Below are 22,689 nucleotides of genomic sequence, written 5' to 3' on the forward strand. Positions count from 1 at the left end.
CTGTACAGACATGTAAACTACGCAAAGATTTTTGTACTATACAGTATAGTAGATAACGCCAAAGTACCATACATTTCTTTCCGTGTACCATGCATGATCCCGTGGTTTTTTAATTTTTTTAATGCTGGGCCGTACTAAACGAATTTTTGAATTTTACTTTTCTTTTAATTTATTAATCAATTGTTATCACATAATTTTTATAGCTTCCGAAAAAATGTGAAAGACAAACTTTTTCGGAAGGTTTTCATCATTCGAGTGACGTAATTATTCAAAATGTAATTAGAAAAGTAAAATTCAAAAATTCGTTTACTACTGCCGACCCTTAAGAATTATATGAAAGTTTTGAATACTAAAGTAACGGCATCTAACAGATGTAACAAAATTGGAGAACTGTTTACTACTATCGGTATTGAAAATCACGGAACGATCAACCATCGCTCTGAAATGTTACAGACACACGATATTATGGTTGTGTTTTCATAGAAAAAAATCGGTCTATCGGTTAACTCTGCGGGCCAGCCCCAAAACTTCCTGCTGTTTTCGAGCTCGTTAACGAGCTCGAAAACATTATTTTGAATACATTTTCGAGCTCGAAAATACTTTTGTTTGCCATTATTTTCTAAAAAAACATTTTTTAGCGTTTCTTTCTCCCACGATATCTCGCGAACGAACTAACCGATTTTGATGGTTGAGGCGACAATCGACGAGTTTTATTAAGTTCCAGAGGTAATTAGATTTTGGAATCGAATGATTCAATTTTTTTATAGATATCCGAAAAAAAACGTTTTTTACTATTTTTTTAATCAACGATATCTCGTAAACGAATTGACTGATTAAGACGGTTGAGGTGGCAATCGACGTGTTTTATCAAGTTCTAAAGCTGATTGAATTTTGAAATTGATTTATCGAGTCGTTTTTGAGAAATTTCGAAAAAACAAAAAAAAAAATTTTTTTGAATTCTTTCGTCAACGGTTTCTCTTGAACGATTAGACTGATTTTGATGGTTGAGGTGGCATTCGACGCGGCTTATGAAGTTTTAGAGCTGATTAGATTTTGGAATCAATCCATCGAACAAATTGAAAGTTATCCAAATAAAACATTTTTGAAAAAATTTTATTGCACGCCTCGAACGCGAAGCGGCGAGGTTGTGCTTTGTGTAACGGACCTGTCAAGGTCACTTGATTTTTCCTCATTAAACTGTATATATTATTTTTATGTCACACTCACACGTTATAAAAAGCACATTAACCTAAAGAGGAAACACTAATTAATAAGACTAATACTTTCATTAAGTTGTCCGATACGTATTATAATAAAAAAAAGTTCAATAACAAATATGTATCGTGGACGTCAGTTAGTCTGTAGTCCAAAAAAAGTCTATGGCACGGATATTTCGTGAACGGCTTGACAAAATGACTTTATTTTTTTTCACTGTCTTCAGAATTATGCAAAGAAGGGTCTTTTCGAAAATCACTACTGTAGACCCTCTCGTTTTTTTTTTAATAAATCATTTCTGTTAAAACCGGCACTACTCCATGTAAACAAACACACACTGCAGCCATTTTTTTATTTTATCGGGAATTTTTTTTTTATCATCGAACTTTGCTGATATCATAAGGTTCTACTTTACCATCAAATCATTTTTTTTTTTTTACCAACTGTCATAGAATTAACTAAATTAAAAAAAAAAAAACGACGAATTTCTTTCTAGATATTTATTAAAAAATTTTGTAATTAAAAAGAAAATTAATAATTTATATATTTCATTGTAACATGAGCGTTCGAGGTGTGCACTTTCGGATTTTCCAATTTTTTTTTAAATATCTCCGAACGCACTCTACCGATTAAGCTCAAATTTGTACAGCTTTAAGATATTAACAAGCCGCGTCGAATGACACCTCAAAGATCAAAATCGGTTCATCCGTTCAAGAGTTATGAATATTTACATGCATACATTCGTACGTACGTACACACATACATACACTCGGACATCATCGTGAAATTAGTCAGGATAGCTTCCTAGAACCTCAAAACGTCAAAATCTGATAGGAATTCGGTTTTTGCAAATCGGACCGAAACCAATAACTTCCCGAATTTTTGAAAATTTTCAATTTTCTTAGCGGGAAGTTAAAAATGACATGTAATAAAAAAAGGGACCAGCGACACAAACTTGTCCCAACCTCCCTATTCTACTAACCTTGGTTTTACGGAGAAGAGGAGCAACTACTTTGAAAAATTTTTTGATCATAATCCTAAACCGTGGCTTAATGATTTGAGGGCTCACAGAAAAACTATAGTGACAATTAATCGGCTCAGAAGCGGTCATAATTCACTGAGATCAAGTCTGCACAGGTTTGATATCGTAACATGAGCAACCTGCCCATGTGAGGAGGCAGATGAAACCCCAGACCATGTATTTTGGACGAGTTCTCGTTTTAACAAGCAACGGGAAACTCTTATTAAAAAATTGAATAGTATCAACATTCCTTCTGCCCAGAGAGGAAAGTACGACGGGCCCAGGCTTGGCGCAGGCTTGGCCCAAGTATGTAAAACCTTGGCCCAAGCTTGTAAGCCAGCCTTGGCCCAGCCTTGGTAGGACTCTGGAATGATAACATTGGGCCAGACCTGGTTGCTAGACCTGGCCCATGCTTGGTTGCCAGTCCTGGCCCTGACTTTTTCGCCAGACCTTGCCCATGCCTCGAGGAAACGAATAAATTTAATTAAAAAAAAAATTTTATTATTATTAACATCGTAGATTTTATGATCATTAACGTTTAAACTATCTGAAGGAGGTAAATGATGTGAAAAAAACTCGGTGAAAATTCTGCTGGGCTCCGGGCACGAACTGCCGTCCTTCAGATTGCTGGGTCCGAACGATAGCTACTGGACGAACCTACTAACGTTGAACTGATACATTTATATGATCTACTTATTAAACCATAGGTATAGCCAAACTTGGGTAATTCTACCTTGGCCCAAGTCTGGGTTGCCATTGGACGGCCAAGGCAGGGGCATCCAGTCTTGGCCCAAGCCTGGGTTGTCATTGAATGGCCAAGACTAGGTTACCCAGTCTTGGCCCAAGTCTGGCTCCCCATTGGATGGCCAAGGCTAGGTTACCTATTCTTGGCCCAAGCCTGGCTTGCCATTGAATGGCCAAGACAGGGGAACCCAGCCTTGGCCCAAGTCTGGGTAATCATTGTAACGGCCAAGCCTAGATTACCCAGTCTTGGCCCAAGCCTGGGTTGCCATTGAACGGCCAAGGCTAGGTTACCCAGTCTTGGCCCAAGTCTGGCTCCCCATTGGATGGCCAAGGCTAGATTACCCAGTCTTGGCCCAAGCCTGGGTTGCCATTGAACGGCCAAGGCTAGGTTACCCAGTCTTGGCTCAAGCCCGGGTAATCATTGTAATGGCCAAGACTGAGTACCCAATCTTGAGCCAAGCATGGGCCAATATAGATGTGCCAAAGCTAGGTTCCCCAGTGCTGGGCCAAGTAGGGCCCTGTGGTTCAACTCTGGCGGCTCCTGCATGGGTGGTAACATCGATAACCTACTCTGCAATTTAAATATTGACATAATAATAGCGTTAAGTCAATTTATTTCTAATATTGATATTTTTATATAATAGTTGAACAGAACAGATATTTCTATACGACTTAGCATTATTTCAAAATTAGTTTAATAGTGCAGAGCTAGATAGGAGGGTCTATATCTGTGGTGAGCTTGTGGACGATCCATCTCCCAATGGACCGCGAGATAGTACAGTCTGTTAATTTTTCTTTTTTCTTAATTTTATAAATGTGATGTAATTTGTGTACTGTTCCCTTAAGCTCAATCGAACTGTGTTCCCGAGCGTTCCTGTAACTTTATTTTTTTCAATAAAAAAAAAAAAAAAAAATTTTTGGTCGTTTGCTATCGCACATGTAACCAAGAATTATTTTTTGATCCGTTAATGACGTCACTATTAGAACGATTAGGAACCTTTTTTCCAGCTGTATCTTTTCTAATATTTTTAGCTGCCGGCTATAGGCGCTAAATGTCGTACATTTCGTGTCTGCCACAAAAAATTATTTTATGTGCGGTACCCTGTCTCTAGCGGCCGTGCGTCCATACCGTAACGGCCACGCGGAGCCCTATTTTCGGCGTTAAATTAAAATTATAAATAATAAAGGTAGAGTTCGGGGAGTAAGAACTTTTTTATTGGAAATTTCCGCTTCTTTACGGATCTTTTTCAGAATTTCAAAAATGTTAATAGTTTTTGAGATAATAACGAAAAACTAAATGCCATTTTTTTTTCATCTTAATTTGTTAATAACAATTGCAATTTTTTGTGTGCTAATACATCCTCGAGTTACATTTTTCTAGACATCATTCCGAATCGAATGAGCTATAGCTCATATTTTTAAGAGCTTTGTCAAGATTTTTCGTGTTTTTGAACTTTTTGACTAGACTACATGCTAAATACAGGTGTACATGAATTTCTAGCCATTGGCCTTCATTAGATCCCACAAAATAATAATCGCCACGATTCAGTGTGAACATACACTACAGATATCATGAACATCTGTACACAGACTTTTCCCACTCTGCTTTCGGTGCATATAGATTAACTATATACCACACATTTAACATCACTGATAACGATAAGTTAATTTTTAATTAATTGGGAATTATTTTTTGAATTTGTTTCAAAAAGAGCGGCTGAGGCAGCAGTTCGGCACGCACGTGGCTCGGGCGATCACCGAAGTTAAGTAGCATCGAGCATGGTTACTATTTGGCTGGGTGACCGCTTAGCCACGCGTTGGGCTCGAACGAAGGTCTCTGATCGTTAGGGGCGGGATGAAGAGCCAGTAATCGGTAAAAATGGAAGCTTCACCCAAACCGAAACTGTACTGGCTAGGTTTTCTCTGTGGTTTTCCTACGCCGCTGCACCTCTATTGCACAGGGGAGGTAGTAGGGCCTCACCGTAATGATGCAGTACAGTGCATGCACAAGTCGGGGCACAGCCGCACAAAAACAAACCGTGTATAGAAAATGAGCTGAGTTAAAAATTGTATACCATGAGACAGGCCGCTGGCCTACATACATGGTGAATTAATATAAAAAAAAAAAATTTCCTTAAAAATCCTAGTTCAAGAACTATTAACAGTATTATCTCAATCCTTCAAGCTTTGTTAAAATTTTTAATTAATACAATTTACAAATAATTGGAAATAATTCATACAACTTTTTTTATTTTAACCCAGACCATTTATGTCAAATCGGCATTTAAAAAATTTTGATCATAGTTTTAAAGTATTTTTTTTTTGTTATTCTATTATATCATCTTTATTTCAAATCAAATTTATCTATATACAAATTTATGATTCTGTGATATTTATAGAACGCTCATATAAAATTCGTTGATTAATATTATTTTGAAATTAAAAATAATTTTTTCTTTTTTAATTTTATAGGGCAGCTATATTAGCAGGATTGACCCTTGCAGCAGTATGTGGATGCTGGCTATGGCAACGACGTCGATTAGGATCATCAGGTGATAGTTCAATATCTGATCGTGTATCATCATCATCTTTTTATCCACCACCACATTACAGTCGTTGCAGTTCTTTTGTGCAAGCATTGCCACCTCCGTATAATGAGGTAAGATTACATAATAGTACATCACTTGTATACCATATTTTTTATTGGATTTATTAATATGCGAGATATTAAATATATTTCTATTATTATATTATATTATTGCTTTTATTAAGGTAACAGCGAAACCGGATTTGTACCCATTAGTAATCGGATTTGACGAGGGAATGGGTAAAGGAACATCAGGTTTTGTAATGCGATACTTCCGTACATTGTCACACGCAAGTACTTTGGACTCACTCAGCTCAAGTTTTATGTGTAATGTAGTGAATGAAGCTAATACAATTATTCCACCTCCATATTCATGCAATAATAGTATCGATGAATTATCAACAATGGGGTGTGATAGAGCAGAAATTGGTGTTGGAGAGTCCGTTGTTTCACTTGCCAATAATAGAACAACCTCAGACATATCAAGTTTAGCGGCACAATCGCCGTGTTCTCCACCTAGAGCTACTAGTCCAACATTAGAAGTAAATATATATAACATATTATAAAAATCGAATGATCTATTATAAATAATTAATTTTAAATTAATATTACAGTTACGAGAATTGTTAGATAAAATTCAACAACTACCAAATGAACATAACAGTAATGTGATAAATCACCCTCAAAATCGGCCGCTAGCACTACATCCATCAAATATTAATTCATCATTACAAAGACCATTGAGTCCTAGTGGTGAGTATGCAACGTCACGTATGAGACGTGCACGAGGAAAAATGTACATGCCTTTAGGATTACCGAATTCAAGAAATAAATCTAAACGATGGTTATCACGATCAGCGCCTACAACTCCATCTGGCAATATTCCAATGGCTTTGTTTCCTGGACAAAGTATGAGGCCTTCAGAACATGATAATTATAATCAACAAGTCATACCATTACTTTCAGAAGAAGAAACGGATAATATTGATAGTATTGAAAATTCACGTAATGTTACATTAATAACAGAACGAGAGGAAGAATTATGACAAGACTAATTTTAATTAATTATTACTAATATTAATCATGTAATTAGATTTAATGTTTTCATATCGATTAACTATATCGATTGTGTTATATGTTGTCTTTTATCAAAATTTAAAAACAGTCCTTGAATGTAACGATTTAAACGTTATAAAAAAATCAAGACTGCTGACCGGGTCAAGACCATAGTCATATTATTATTATTATTATATTTATAGTATTTTAATTTTTAATTGAAAAAAAAAAATATGTATATATATATATATATATATATTTCCTTTAGAAGTCATTTATTTCAGGACTCATAAAAATCAAAATTCTCACGTGAGATTTGAAAGTTAATATATTATGGATTTTTTTAACTCCCTTCGCGTTGTCATATATGTTTTAAAACATCTGATTGATTTAAATAATTGTAAAAATTAATAATTATTCAAGTTTAAATAAGTCTTAACCGTTTTAGTAAATAATAAAATTCAGTCTTTTCTTCTCATAAAAACTAAAAACTAATAAGAATTACGTCTATAGTGAAAAAATACATCGAATTAAATACATTTGCGTACTATTAATTGAGTATTACTAAATTTAAAATTTAAATTAACAAAAAAATTGATAACAACAATTATAACTATTGCGCATTAAAAGAAATTGCTTATAATTATCACTTCAACAAGCAAGAATACAGTATTTAAAATTTTTCAATAAATTTTATAATTAGTTATGAAAATATTAGTTAATTTTTAAAAATCCATCCAATAAATTACCACCCGGAAGAAAATAAAAGTATAGATTAGCATAGAATTTTTATGACAATATCCATTGTTAAAATAATAATAATCATTAAAATACTTTTTAAACGGCGAGATTACATTCACAAGTCAATGTACAATATCAAATCCGTCAAAAAAAAAAAAATTGAAATAATTATACATATGTGTTAAATGGGCAGTGATAAAATAGTTTGCATTCGTTTATATATGCCCAAGTGCACTCATGTATCTCTAGTCATATTAATAATTATTAATATAATAATGTAAAATCTAAAATAAAAAAAAATTAAATAAATAAATAAATGATGCACTAAAAGTGAAAAACATACACTCGATACGAGTAATTATTAATGAACGCTAGAGAAAAAAAAAAATTTACAATTTGTGGTAAACACAATACGTTTTTAAAAAAATGTGTAACTTAAAAAAAAAATAATGTAAAATAAAAATTATGTCAAGCGGCCCGATTTATTATCATACAGTAAGTATATCATCCACATACATCACGTATTGCCATGTATTTTTTATAAAGTATAAATAAAAATCAATTCAGGCTTTTCTGAAGTTTTGAATTTAGAACAAATCTTTGTTATTATTTTATATCCTCGTTTTTATTAGATATTTTAAGGAACTTAAATTATTAAATATTCAAGAATATTTAATTTATCATTTCAACTCAATCAATATAATTTAAGAATTATTTTTAAAATATATTTCAATACTTAAAACTTTGACTTTATTGTTCCATCGAAAATATTTTAAATAGAATATATGTAGAAAATAAAATACAGTGATAAACAAAAGTACAAAAATAGTTAATAAAATAAATATTAAAATAGACATTTTTAGTAATTTATGAATTTATTCATGTTCAGAAATAGTTGAATAATAAATATAATACTTATAAATATTAATTTATACATGCAATTTATATTATACCAGTTTACATTACAATACGACGGATAAAGTACTAGAGTATAGTTTTATATTTAGCATACTACTGGACGTGAAAATTAACTACTACTTTCATAGTAAATTAGAAGTTAGTTAAAATTTTTTTTTATTTAAAATTTTTAATGCCTTTTACATTTTTTTTTTATCTAAATAAATAAATCTGCACTAGATTTGTTAGAAAAAATGCAGCAGTAGCAAGTAATTAAATTACTATTTCTGGCATATTTTTATTTTATTTATATTAATTTATTGAATCAATTAATGAGTATATTTTTATACAATATCTAAATTAATATAACATTTGTAATAGTAAAAAAATAATAAAATATTTTGACATACAATAAAAAAAAAATTATAATAACATCATTGCGGTAATACGCTAAATTATTTTAAATTAAAATTACATAATTTTGTTTTTTGTATCATTGTCTTTAAGTTCATACTGAATGATTAATAATTAAAGTAATGAACAGAATATAATTTTATTTTAATTATTTTTCATTTTAATAATAACCATTTTAGAACATATTAAATAAATGTTTTTTTTCATATATATATATATATATATATATATATACAAGTTTCAAGATAAATAAACAAGGGGCATTTTACAATTGTACCATGTTTAAATATATCACACATTGAAAGAAAGTTAGAAAGACAAACATATTATTTTTATTATTCAATCCAAATATAACTAAATATCATTTCACTTTCTTTTTAAATTATATTTATGTCAGTATCTACTGTTTAACAAGAAATCACACTAAAATGTAGAATTCTAACAACAAATTACATTTACATAATATTTGCTTTTTTTAGCACATATTTTATATTTTAATTTATCAATAGTCATCATTGATGTGCGTACGGACGAATATATTTTATATTAGTGCACAAATAATTATGCATTAAAAATGAACTATATATGTATATATATATTATATATATATATATATATATATATATATATATATATATATATATATATATATATATATATATAATAGGGTGATTCATTTCCGCAAAAGTTTTTTTTATTTTACGTCCTCAAGCAAAATCTCAATCTACATCGGAAAAACAAAATTCTCACCAAATATGAGCTCTTAATTCCAATGCTAAGTACTTGCCATTTGATATCAAAGATTTCCCATTTAAAATACACGTAAATTAAATTACTTGTTTTTTAACTTTCTAATACTCAGCTGCATTTCATGATATCAAGGCGGTTTTGGTCGCAAATTCTAAGGCATTTGGTGTTCTTCAAAAGTGCCCATAGTTACTTAGCTGTAATTCCAGCTGTTTCACTTGTGTCCGTTGTGGAACTCATTTTTCCTATGAAATTGACGTTTATTGGCTTGCAGAACAGAAACCAATGAAAGTACATCAAAAATGCTAATAGAAATTTCATAGGAAATTTCATTCCCTTCGAAAAAAGTCCTATGAGTCAAGTCGCTAAAGTCCATAGTTTCCGAGTTATAATCATCTTAATAATTTGAAAAATATAATATAAAAAAAAAATTATAATTGATAATTATTTTTCAAATTATTAAAATGATTATAACTCGGAAACTATGGACTTTAGTGATTTGACTCATAGGACTTTTTTCGAAGGGAATAAAATTTCTATAAAAATTTTTGATGTACTTTCATTGGTTTCTGTTCTGCAAGCCAATAAACGTCAATTTCACAGGAAAAATGAGTTCCGCAACGGACACAAGTGAAACAGCTGGAATTACAGCTAAGTAACAATGGGCACTTTTGAAGAACACCAAATGCCCTACAAGTTGCGACCAAAACCGCCCTGATATCATGAAATGCAGCTGAGTATTAGAATGTTAAAAAAAAAAGTAATTTAATTTACGTGTATTTTAAATGGGAAATCTTCGAAATCAAATGGCAAGTGCTTAGCATTGGAATTAAGAGCTCATATTTAGTGAGAATTTTTTTTTTTCGACGTAGATTAAGATTTTGCTTGAGGACTTAAAATAAAAAAAAACTTTTGCGGAAATGAATCACCCTAATATATATATATATAGAATCTATATATCGAAAAAATTTTTGACAGAGTGACAAAAACAAATACCTTGAAGCTATTAATTTTTTAACCCTTTTCAAGTATTATATCTATATGCTTTATTATAGTATTAACTATTTATTGACTTATCTATCATTATCAGACTTTTTAAAAAAATTTTTTTTCGTTTAGATATTATTATCCTATAATTATTTTTTAATTCCTGTCATGGTATAAGTGTTATTGAATCTTTCTTTGAAAACTTATTTCAACTGACAAAGTTTTGTAAATACTTATTAAAAATTTGGTATTCATTTTAAGTATAAATTTATAAAAATTATGTAAAAAGATTGGTAAAAAATGTTATAATATAAATATTTGTGTCCTGATAATCGAGAGACCTATTGAAAAAAAAAAAAAAAAAAAAAATCATATGTAATGAAAATCTATTTTGTTATGGTAATTTTAAGCAATACTTGTGTGATTATTAGCTCCACTGATTGCACTAAAAAGAGCCGCGCTGTTGCGTTTAAAACTTCCAACTTGATCATCAGGCCACACAGATTCTCCAAGTAATGATGATAAATTTTGACAGAGTTTTTGATAATTTTCTCTAAGGGCTTCTTGGTATTCATGCTGATCATTAGTAATAAGTTTACTATTTATTTGTAATGCTGTGTAACAGATTTTAATGAAATCTCTAAACACATCTTTCAATTCGTCAACTTTGTCATCAGGGTATTGTGGTGATAATGCAGGATCTAAAAATGCTGATGCATATGTTAACGGTCCAGCATTAACAGTAACACAAACACTGCCTTGGAGTCTTAACTGTAATTTTTTAACATCAGTTGGTGCTATTAACGCAACATCTTCTAATTCTTGTACACGTTGTCTCATTTCATCTAATGCCACTTCTATTGGTGTTAATTCAATTACTTTTTTTTCTATTATTGGAATACGTTTTTTAATATATGGAAATGAATATTGTGTTGTTATTATTGTCCTTCGTTTCCATTGATCTTCAGGATTACCACGTGGTTTACCTTCATGAGTAAATGGAGTTTCAAACATAAAACATGAAACATCATGATTTTGTTCAAATTCCGTTAATCGTGATTCTAATTCCATTTTTTCAAAATACGGTGTCACATGCGTAACTTGAATATAAGCTATTTTTTGATCAAGATCATTTAATTTTATTGGCGCTGAATCCATTATCATTTTAACATTTTCTACACCAAATTTTTCAGCGTACAATCGTTGTAATCGTTCAGATATTTCTGATAATGACGTTACTTTAGGTTCTTTGTAAATATATTCTTGACCATTTTCTTCTTCAAAATATGCCTGGAAAAAAACAAGAAAAATGAATAATTTCTTTCTTTCAAACAATAAAATTACGTGCAATTAAAAATGATCTTACAGATCCAAAAAATGCAACGCGATAAAATCTTCCGAGTAATCTTTTTCCTGTTTTAGTGACTTCAACAATTTTATTACATGCTTGAGTCAAATGAGAATAACAATTAGCTAATGCATTATAATTTCTCTTGTTTTCATAAATGGGAACAATTAAACGATACAATGGTCCAAGTAATTCAAAACGTTCAGCTTTTTCTAACATTTCAGCGCAACTCTCCAATTGTTCCAACAGAGTTGATTCATTATAATGGATGTCTTGCACCCCTAAAATATCAAATTATTATTTAAAAATATTTTCTAGCAATAAAGTATTTACAATAATTATACATATAGCAATCCATGTGGCATTTAAAAAAAAAAACATCTATGAAGCTGCTAAGCATGCATTAAACTACAAACAACATCACGACATACAAATCTCACCAGCATCGAGCTTAAGCCCTCGTTCATCTCTAGAAATATTAACAGATATTTTGTCAAATGCTTCAGCTCCCCATAAATGAATTTTTTTTAATTTTAAATACTCGGCCATTAAAGCAGCGATATGTAATTGACAACAGGCAGCCTATAAAAAATTATAATTTTAGTAAGTAATTGACATAAGTAAAAAAAAAATAAATTTGGCTTTTTTTTCAATTTTTATGACACTAAGTGGTAATTAATTAAATTGAATAATTTACCTCAGAGTAATTTCCATCTCTAGCATGATTACGTGCCATAGTTTCAAGCCAAGTATGCCGTAATTCCGGTGTACTAGCATATGAATTGGCTAAACTGTGTTGTAAATCAACAAGCATTTCCGGATCATTGTTATGTTCTCGCATTTGTGCAGTAGCCATTAAAACAGTACGAATTCTTTTATTTAAATCTTTAACTTCAACTGGAAAACCAGTACCTTTCATCACTTTATCAGATGTCGCATAACTATTGATAAGCGAAAGTGATTCTTGAAATCGTGAATTATTTAATCCAATTACATTCCCAAGCATTTGTGATACTGATATTATTACCTAAATAGCATATTTATAAATAATTAATTAAATTTTCAGTAACAATAATAATTGAATAAACTGAAATTTACCTGTAAATGTACGCGAATTAAACCTTTTCTATTAGTGAATTCAAAATTACTACGCATTAATAAATAAAGCAGTGCACACGATTCTTGTCTTATCGAACTTAATTTATTATTACAGCAGCGTAATAATTCATAGCAAAGACGTCCACAAAATACTGCATTACCTAATGAAAAATATAATAAATGATTTATTAAACAATCAAATTAATAAGTAGTAACAATAATGGTTTATATTTTTAAAACTATGTATTTGCCTTTAAATAATGCAGTTGAATAATTATTTAAAAAGGCTCGTAGACTTGCAAAAACATGACGAAATAATGTTTCAGATTGACCAAGTTGAAGAAATGATAAATAAATATTGAAAAGTTTTTGCATTACGGGATTATCTCCATCATTTACAAGAAGTATATCCTAAAATTTTATTATAAATTTCTTAATTTGTTATGATCATCAATAGTATTTAATTAATTAATTATTATAAAAATTTCATAAAAAAAAGAAGTATATGGACAATTTTAAACTTACTTTAAAATGAATACAAAATAATCCAAGACAATCGAGAACAATTAATCCAACTTCAGTAGCCATATTTGCTTCTAATAATGCCTGATGATTAAGTGCATTATCTTCATCGACTAAATTTTCACGTGTCGAAGTATTATGTGGTTGTAATGTACCAGTACCAGATGCATCATTTGAAAAATCTGGTGGTGCCATTCGAGCTGGCAATGTCATGGCTTTAACAGTCTTAGGTTTTCCACTATTAGTAGCACTCGTGTTTGCTATAATTAATCTTTTACCAACATATTTAAAGTGATATAAACCCATTTCAATTACACTAAAAAAACTTATTATTTCGGTTTCAGAACATTGTTGCCACCATGCAATTACTTGATGATCACCCAAATATTTAACAACAAACAAAAAGCATAATAATAAATCTTTCATTTCAGATGACTGAAGTTTATCACATCTTGATGATGTCTGAGTGACACTAACTGATCGAGAATGACCTTTTTTTTCAGATACACCATTTTCCGCAGGTTCTCGAGCTATTGTAGTTTCTTGTGAAACAAGTGAATGAGATGTACTCGATAATGTCGATGTACTTGATTCAATACTAGTACAAGAAAATCCATTGGCTAAACCTTGTCCAGCAATAGCCGCAAAATAAGTAGAATCTCTAAGATGCATTGATGCTCTTATTGGAGATTGTGAATCCAAATGTAGTGTAAATCTGTGGACAGATTTAGGTGTATCTGTAACTGTAACTCCATTAACTGGATCTTTATTTATTAAACAATTACTGCTGCTGCTTGACAATCGATTGGCGTGATTTTGTTTTAATTCAGTCTTTAGATCAGTCTCATAAACTGATTGTAATCTATGTAAATTTTCTAAAACAACTCCCAACCATGGAATATAAATAGCAGCAATACGACTCAATTGGCCTTTGTTTTGATATCTATCATCCAATTCGTGTTTTGCTAATAAATCCCGTAGAGTAGCTATAGCAACTTTACGAATTTGTACAACTTCATTTAATGATGATTTAACTTCTTGTAATAATAAACCCACAAGAAAATGATACTTGCAGAAATCTTGAGACAAACAATACTCCAACATTAAATCTGAAATAATTGAATAATAAATTAAATGATAAATTTAAAACTTTTTTTTATTTTTTCACATCAATATTATAATTATAATCAACTTAATGTGTTGTGCGTGTGTTAATTGTAAATAAAAAAAAAAGTAAAACACGAACATGTGCTAGGTTTAGTGTATTATAAAAAATAAAACTCCCATTCACTAGTATCTACGAGTAATATAAAAGTAATAATAATAATAATTTTTTTTGTTTTATTATAAAGGGAGTTTACAATATCAGAACGTACCATCACCTTCCGGCTCTGATTCTGAGTCTTCATAACAAGCAATAAAATTCATTATAAACTGTTTTAATAATTTATTAGATAATATTTCTTTAATATAATTATTTTCAAAAATAAAAATATTAAACTCACCCTTACTTGTAACACGCGTCTGCATCATGGGTAAATTAAATGACACATAATGCTCATGTGAACATATTATTTGTAGGAATGTAAATTTAAAATCTTGCAAGGTCCGAGCATCCCCTGGTGAGAAATTGTCCATATAGTCATTAATTAATGAAAATACAAATCCACGATCCATAAATGTAAGACATTTCTGTAGTAATAGAAAAAATTAATCAATTAATTAATAACAAAATTATCAATATAATTATTTATGCAATTATTTGTTATAAATAAATTACTTTTAAAAATTGTGCAAGACTTTTGTTAAGTTCATGGGTTTCAACCGGCATATCTTTATATTTATTCATAAGATATGGTGTAAGAACTTGTAATAATTTTGTAATGCTATCATGATAATCTTTTGTAAATCTTTCATTACGATGCATTTTAATTCGTCCACTAGTGAGCATATGTTGTGCCATACTTTTAACCATAATATCAATGAAAAAATTGGAATGATGCATAAATTTATTGACAACCAAAAAATCAGTATTGTTTGGATGTAATAAAATAGGTAAATATTTAGCAAGTTGTTCATGTACTGTTGTTGTCGCGATATTTTTTGAAGGTAATATAAATACAAATTTAACATAAGCATTAATGATATCTTTTCTTTGAGCTTTATAAATTAAATTAATAATATGTATTAACAATCTTATAATATAAAGACCAACTTCATCACTTAGATTGCACGTTAATAATGAAAATAATTGATTTAATATTGTTGGTAGGAATGTTATTGCAGTAACTAGTTGTATAGCATGAGCAGCTTTTAATATTTTACAAGTTTCAGAATCAGACGGTATACCAGACAATTTATTATCCAATATTCTTTCCGCATGTATAAATAAATTATGTAAATGTGGATCTCGTGTAAACACCGTTGATGCTAATTGAAACGATACATTAAATATTGGTCGCTGTGCATCAATCCAAGTGATATCGGGGCCAGCATTACCTTTACCAAGACCAAGAGGTTGAATTGATAAATAACCTGGTGGTAAATCTGTTGCAACTGGTAATGTTTGTATATTATTTTCCATATCAACTGTTAATTTACCTTTATGCAATAACAACATCCATGAATAACCAACACAATTTTCAACACCATTTTCTTTTTTTCGCATATCACAGCTAATATGATAAAATGAAAATAAAATATGATGTTTATTGTGTAATTTTGGAGGTAATCTCATTTTTATTTCTTCATACCATGATGGTACTGCACTGTGATGTAAAACAGTACAACTGGCACGTGTTGTTAATATTTGTGAGCCAGGTTTACCATAAATACATCTCAATGGTTTAGCATTTTCATTATCATCATCACGTAGCTCAACAATACAAGCGATATTTCTTGCTCTTGTGAAAATTTTTTGCGTATCAAAATTTAAAATTTGAGGATAAATATACAAATGATTAATATATGTTGTGTAAGGATGTACATCTTTTTCAGATGTACTTTCAAATTCAGCTATTTCGTACGTTGGATTATTAACAGGCGGCAAAGGAAATGGTTTCAATGGCGCATAAGATGTGGTTAATGTATTTTCAGGAATTTCAGATAGTGGTTCAATTGTAAGTTTTATCCAACCAGGTATAACAGTTAATTTACTTAATTTATCAGGTTTCCTGTACTCTGTAAGCATCTTTAGTATCTCATCATCCCGCATTTTATTACTTTCTTGTCGGTAAATTGCTGGAAAGTCTGACGATGTATCAAGCTCATTACTGTAAAGTCTAAATAACGGCCTCGCTGACCAAGCAAATGGCATGCGATAATTGCCGAGTCTCTGACAGTAGGCTCGTACATTTTTATGTACTTTAAGACCTAACCGAGGATCCTTTGTAGCGCGAATATAAGGCTCAGATGTTTGACAAATACTTCCTTGTAGTATTTTTTCAATTCTTACTACGAGAAAAATATCAGGATGTGGATTACTAATACTGAATATTGCTTGTTTCGGATATTTTATCCAATTATCTGGTATCTTTTTAAATTCACTTGGTAATTCAGCTTTATCATTATCTGTTAATTCACTTACAGGACTCAATTCTTGAATTATGTCACGCACTATTTCATGATTAATATCAAAATTAAAATTTTCCGATAATTTTTTACCATTTCTTGCGTCGAATAAACTCAATGTTGTGTAATAAGGTTCAACTTGACATAGAGATTCATTTTCTTCAATAGGTGCTTGTAATCGAAACTTTAATGTTTCACATTTTATAAATATTCTTTGTCCAAATTGTTCTTTATAAGGATCAATATTTCCGTCAATTAAATTACCTTGGGTTTTACCAAGCGTTAAATGATGATATAAACTAAATAAACTTTTTCTATTTTCTCGTCTACTTAATAATATACTTGTATCTGTTTCACGTGAATATTTAATTAATTGTGGATTCATACTTTGGTCTAATCCTTTTAATGTACCATAAGTTTGTACTGGTACAGGTGATGGTGGTGGTGTATGACAAGTACGTTCTAATGAAGCAGCACGTTTTTCTTCTTGCTGTTTATAATGCTGTAAGACTGAACTCAATTTTAATAACCATTCTTGCATTTCTGTTTCATTATCAGCAGCAAATGTAAAAAATTTATGAGTACCACTCATGCGTAATTCAAAACAAAACCTACCGCGTTTTGGATTTCTCACAACATCGGTACAAAAATCCATAACAATCGTAAATTTAGCTTCACCTTTTTTTTCATCTTTGAATAATTCAAGAATATAAGTCCCATCAACTTCTTGTCTTAAATGACAAAAACGTCGTTTAAATGATTTAGATCCAATATTGACAAACATACGATCACTACTACCAATCTCCGGACCTTTCATTAAATATCCCTCTTTTGTAATACCATCACTTTTCATCATTTCCTCATCCACTTGATCTACATCCGTATCAATTTCATAAATTTCCTCCTTTAGCTCATTACCTTTTGACAGCTTTGGTAAATCAAGATATGAGCCACTGTACGCGGCATATTTATAGTGAACTAAATTCCAATTTGATGCATAACTTTTTAAACATTCTTTCGTTAAAAGACTCTCACTGCCGTCTGACTGTTCTAAAATATTTTGTACAATTGGTTGTATTGTTCGGTATCTTCTCGGTAATACAACTTGCTATAAAATAAAAAAAATAATTAATATATTATGTAGTTCGAAATAAATAAGTTACTTGGTTATTTAATCATTTGGATAAGGATATCCTGGGAGTTGCTTATCTTAATGTACATTTTCCTCAGGGTAAAGCGATAAGAATGTGAATAAAGATACGTACAGACACATCATCCGGTGGATACAGCAATAGCTCACGTTGTGGATCATTTTGCATTAATGTTTTATTTTTTAATATAAAACTTTCAAAATCTATTGGATCCACTAAATGCGGTTTATTCTGTAAATAAAAAAATAACAGTAGTAACAGTCATTATCATAACTTTTATTGTAGCAATGATGATTTAACTGGAATTTTCAGTTTTTAAAATAAATTTACGTCATGACAGTATTATGAACATGTATTGAAATATTAGTGTAAAAAAAAAAAAAACTTCGTTATATCATGGATAAATATAAAAATTGTTTTTATGAATAGCGGCAAAAATAGAAATGTTGTGTCTGTTTTGGAGAAACGTGTCAAGGTACCTACCTGGACTGTACTCTCACGAACAACTTGAGAAACTGTTTCTCTGAGTTGTGCAGCCATCCCGGGCTTACCTAAAGCCCGGGTGAATTTTCTCTCACTCATATTTACTATTGACACCGTAATTTCATTTTTATTTTTTTAAGAGATATCACTTTTAAAATGTCTAACAAAACAAACTACAGCAGCCATTTAATTTTATGATTCCACTGCCATGTCGCCGCTGCTGTTGCATTAATCTAGATTATTTTTTACATGTCTACCAACTTTCTTAACTTTTTTTCACTATCCTCAATTATGTTATGTCCTCAGTGGCCTCAGGTGCCTCCACCTGTTAATTAATTAGTGAACTTGAGATCCATAAATAGGCGCGCATTTAAATTTCATTTGAAATTATATATTAACATCTTACAACACTTATTGCGTCTTATCAATATTTAGTCAATAATTTACATAATAAATCGTCGTGGCACATACTTATTAAATTATATATTTTTATTATAAGAAACTTTAAATAAATAGATAAATAAATCTTTATTTTGTATTCAGAGAAATATAAATACAGTTTGAGTGGTCTTGGAACGTTTCCTGTCACCCGATACTTAAAACCTAAACAAAACACACGCATAAAAATCACGAATAGGCCCTTGTTCTATAGTTAACAGTAAATATGGTTATAAACAAATGCATACTCTATAAACAAATAAGAAAAAGATATATTTGATAAATAAATGTTACTTATAAATGAAAACCATATCACAAGAACTCAATTATTATTGTTAATATATATACGTATTAAATAAAGAGTGACTCGTATAATAAATAAATTAATAGAAATATAGAAATATAACATTAGAATAACTATAATGATGTTTCACGATAAATGATAATGTCAATCGTATCAATTAATTAAATATAGAATAATTATAAAAGAATACACCTCTGATAGTCTAGAATATTTAACTGAAAGATTGTATCCAAATACAGAAAAATAGAATATAAATAATATAAGTAATAAGTAAAGTCATAGAATGGGTAAAGTAAAGAACGTAAATATGTAAGTTTATGTCTCGAATTAGTATTAGTAAAAAGTATAAGTATATTTGGTAAAGAACATGGATATATATATATATATATATATATATATATATGTATGTATATTGTATGAGCCTGAGTGTGAACATGAGAGTAGTGGGGAGAAGTTGGAGAGTAGAGGTCAGAGATCTCTCTGCCGTCTGATGTAACTTCACTTCTCTCCGAGAACTATTGACGAGCACAACTGTTATTACTGATCAAATCTTATCTACACTTTATAATAAAACTCAGTCTTCAGATAAAAGTTATTTTATCAATTACATCTATCCTTATCCATAATTTCATTATTTCATTAAATAATAATCATAATCATCATCATCATCACAGTCAACAATAAATTTATCACTGTTTTCAAATTCAAAATTGGTCCCGCGTGACAACGAACTGCCCACTGTCCAGGAGGTGGCGTCTGCTCCGGATCCTAGTAACCTCCCAGGACATAACAATATATAATATAGAGATATTTTGGACATGAATTATTTTCGCATATATTTATACTTAATAGAATAAGTTTACATAGAGATAATTTTACATAGAATTATTTTGCAACATAAATATATTTAGTATTGATATTTTCGCATAGAAATCTATTTAAGAGAGTTGTATGTTGGTAGAGTGATAATAGTAGAGATGTGCAAGGCACGCTTGTAACCGGGTACGGTATGAATACCCGCCGCTGATTGTATCTTGAGTAGCTTGCCAATATGGCAAGGTGCGCGACGAAAACGACATTTGTCGACCGCATTAAATCATCCTCAAAAAGCACAGAGAGAATACGGAAAGTTTTTATAACCAAATAATTAAAATTTTTAAAGATTGCGAAATATATGTGTGATACCACATTTGAAAGGTGGAAAAATATAGAGTAGATTGTACTGAAAAAAATAAGTATAAAAAATTTTAATAAATACAAAATAAATATTATTTTGAACGACATAAGGTTAGCTTGTAATAATAATAATAACAACAATAATAGTCATAATAACAAATGAGTTAAAATAATTATAATTATAATTTTTTCAAAGTTAAAATTATTAATTTGCATTAAGTAAAGAAATTTAAATGATTTAAATTATTCGTAATTTTAAATTTTAAAACTCAACAATTAAAAATACTTTGGGTTAAAAATTTGTGATTTAAAAAATTCTCCGTAATAATTTTTAGCCAAAGATGAATATCATGGATGGAAATGTATAAAACTTGCAATTACTATTTCTGTCAGTATTTTTGCAATTAACAACACAACAACTACTTGTCCTTATTTTTTAACATTGCTTTCATTTAATTATTCACAAGACAAGTGCGATTTAACGCGTATTTCGTCCACTGCAGGCGCTACAATCGATTCGATTGTCCCCACCCTATACTCCACATCCTGCCAATTATTGCCACTGGCTTCACGCATTTCTCTCTAACTATTTCTATCTGTTTGTCCCACTTTAAAGAGCTTTCAAAGTGCAGGCCCAAAAACTTAACTATAGTCTGCGATCTAACTCTCTGACCATCAATCATCATACACCAGGAATTTTAGATGTGATGCGCCTATCCTTGCTAAAAATACAAAGTTGACATTTCTCTGGGGCTATCGATAACCCACTATCCTCTAAAAACTTCACCACCTCTACCATTGTATCTTCCAGAAACTTGATTCCTACCTTGGGGTCTGTATAATTTCGCCAAACATGAAGTTGGTCACTTCTTCGAAATAGGTGGCGTGGGAATAGGCGCTAGATATAAAGTAGCAAGATGGAATAGCTTAGCAGAAAAACCACTAAGATAATGTAGAAAAACAAAAACCTTACAGCTCTCTCTTTTAGATGGCATGCGAATGCCAATATTACAGCGAAAAAGAATATACGTAATGGAGAATAGAGTCTATCTCTATTCTCCATGTATATAAATTTTGAAAAGAAATAATAAATAAAGAAAAAATTTTTAAAGGACCGTTTATATTAAATATAACATGATTCTAATTATTTTCATATTGTTGTAGCTAACTAAAAAATATTAATAATTAACTCCTAGTCAACTGAGGTCAGAGATGGAATAAGTCTTCACACGGTTCATACGGTTTAAATATCTCAGTATAATCATTTGAACCCCGCAATTATTCGATGTTGAGAAATTTAAGCAGTATCTCAAATAAAACTTAAGTTAAAAACGATAATATGTTTAATTTTTACATACTCACCTACGACCTCGAGCTGACTAAGACTTCGCACAATCAGTACGGTTTCTGAAATACGAATAAGCATTTTATCCTTGCAATAATTTACGGGAAAGAATCTTATGCAGCTAATCATGTGGTAGTAATTAATTATGGACGTCATTAGCGAATTAAAATAAACTTAATTTTTTTAACCGACTGAACTGCGATCTCCAGTCGACTAAAGCCCGGCACGGTTCGTACGTTTTTTAAAATATAAATAAGCATTTTATCCTTGCAATAATTTGCGGAAAAGAATCTCATGCAGCTACTCAAGTGGTATAAATAAGCGTTTGAGCCATGCAATTATATGCGGAAAAGAATCTTGAGCTGCATATTATCTTCTTATAATCAAGTTTAAATTATATTAGCACATTAAAATAATAATCTAAAATTTTCCCACTCAACTGGGATCTTCAGTTAACTGAGACCTGGCACGGTTTATACGGTCTAACAATATGAACATCCGTTTGAGCCTTGTTATGTTTGCGGGGGACGATGTTTTGGTTTATATAATGTACTACTAGTTAATTTTTAATTTTATCAGTAAATTAAAACACAGTTCTTTAGTTTTCTCTACCGAACAGAAAAATCTTATCGACTACGACCTCGCTTGGTTCATATAGTTCATTCATATAAATAACGGAATAAGCTGTGCAATTCTAGTAGACTTAGATCTCGTACGGTTTGTACGATTCATTCATGGAATTAATCGTTACAACCCCTGTACTTATTCACGGACGACAATGGCAATCTCCGTTTAATAAAGTACTGTATCTGCAGCAAGTATAAGAGTACTTGTAACTGTCTCCT

General features: G+C 30.5%; 2 protein-coding genes across 8 annotated transcripts in view; one reads left to right on the top strand and one right to left on the bottom strand.

Annotated features, from left to right (window-relative positions):
* Window positions 1-7,951, top strand: part of LOC130667301 (uncharacterized) — a 33,443-nt gene extending 25,492 nt beyond the window's left edge. For 2 of the 3 annotated variants that reach the window (XM_057468788.1, XM_057468789.1), the window contains exons 4-6: window positions 5,453-5,639; window positions 5,753-6,109; window positions 6,182-7,950. In XM_057468788.1, coding sequence (XP_057324771.1) covers window positions 5,453-5,639; window positions 5,753-6,109; window positions 6,182-6,613 — 976 coding nt within the window. In that variant the 3' untranslated portion in view covers window positions 6,614-7,950. Of the gene's footprint in view, window positions 1-5,452; window positions 5,640-5,752; window positions 6,110-6,181 lie in introns of all 3 variants that reach the window. The other variant, XM_057468787.1, reaches the window with a different exon arrangement.
* Window positions 7,952-9,901: 1,950 nt separating this feature from the next.
* LOC130667728 (dedicator of cytokinesis protein 9) lies at window positions 9,902-18,795 on the bottom strand. 5 transcript variants are annotated; one of them, XM_057469545.1, is made up of 12 exons: window positions 18,582-18,795; window positions 18,213-18,329; window positions 15,158-18,055; window positions 14,883-15,069; window positions 14,754-14,780; window positions 13,381-14,486; window positions 13,107-13,266; window positions 12,856-13,016; window positions 12,455-12,784; window positions 12,189-12,339; window positions 11,776-12,038; window positions 9,902-11,699 (listed from the first exon to the last, which is right to left on the bottom strand). In XM_057469545.1, the coding sequence occupies exons 1-12, from the start codon at window positions 18,678-18,680 to the stop codon at window positions 10,815-10,817; spliced, it is 6,384 nt and encodes a 2,127-aa protein (XP_057325528.1). In that variant the 5' UTR covers window positions 18,681-18,795; the 3' UTR covers window positions 9,902-10,814. The 5 variants fall into 5 exon arrangements, with proteins under 5 accessions (XP_057325528.1, XP_057325529.1, XP_057325531.1 ...); XM_057469546.1 differs by having other exon boundaries at window positions 12,198-12,339; window positions 18,582-18,794; XM_057469548.1 differs by lacking the exon at window positions 14,754-14,780 and having other exon boundaries at window positions 14,889-15,069.
* Between the last annotated feature and the right edge of the window lie 3,894 nt (window positions 18,796-22,689).

This window comes from Microplitis mediator, chromosome 5 (genome assembly GCF_029852145.1).
Source record: "Microplitis mediator isolate UGA2020A chromosome 5, iyMicMedi2.1, whole genome shotgun sequence".
In the NCBI taxonomy this organism is placed as follows: domain Eukaryota; kingdom Metazoa; phylum Arthropoda; class Insecta; order Hymenoptera; family Braconidae; genus Microplitis; species Microplitis mediator.

Coding starts and splice junctions, on each gene's coding strand:
- LOC130667728 (XM_057469545.1), bottom strand. CDS start 18,680: ATGAGTGAGAGAAAATTCACCCGGGCTTTAGGTAAGCCCGGGATGGCT. Junction 12,785..12,855: donor TAATTCGCGTACATTTACAG/GTAAATTTCAGT, acceptor TATGCTATTTAG/GTAATAATATCAGTATCACA. Junction 12,340..12,454: donor GAGATGGAAATTACTCTGAG/GTAAATTATTCA, acceptor AATTTTTTATAG/GCTGCCTGTTGTCAATTACA.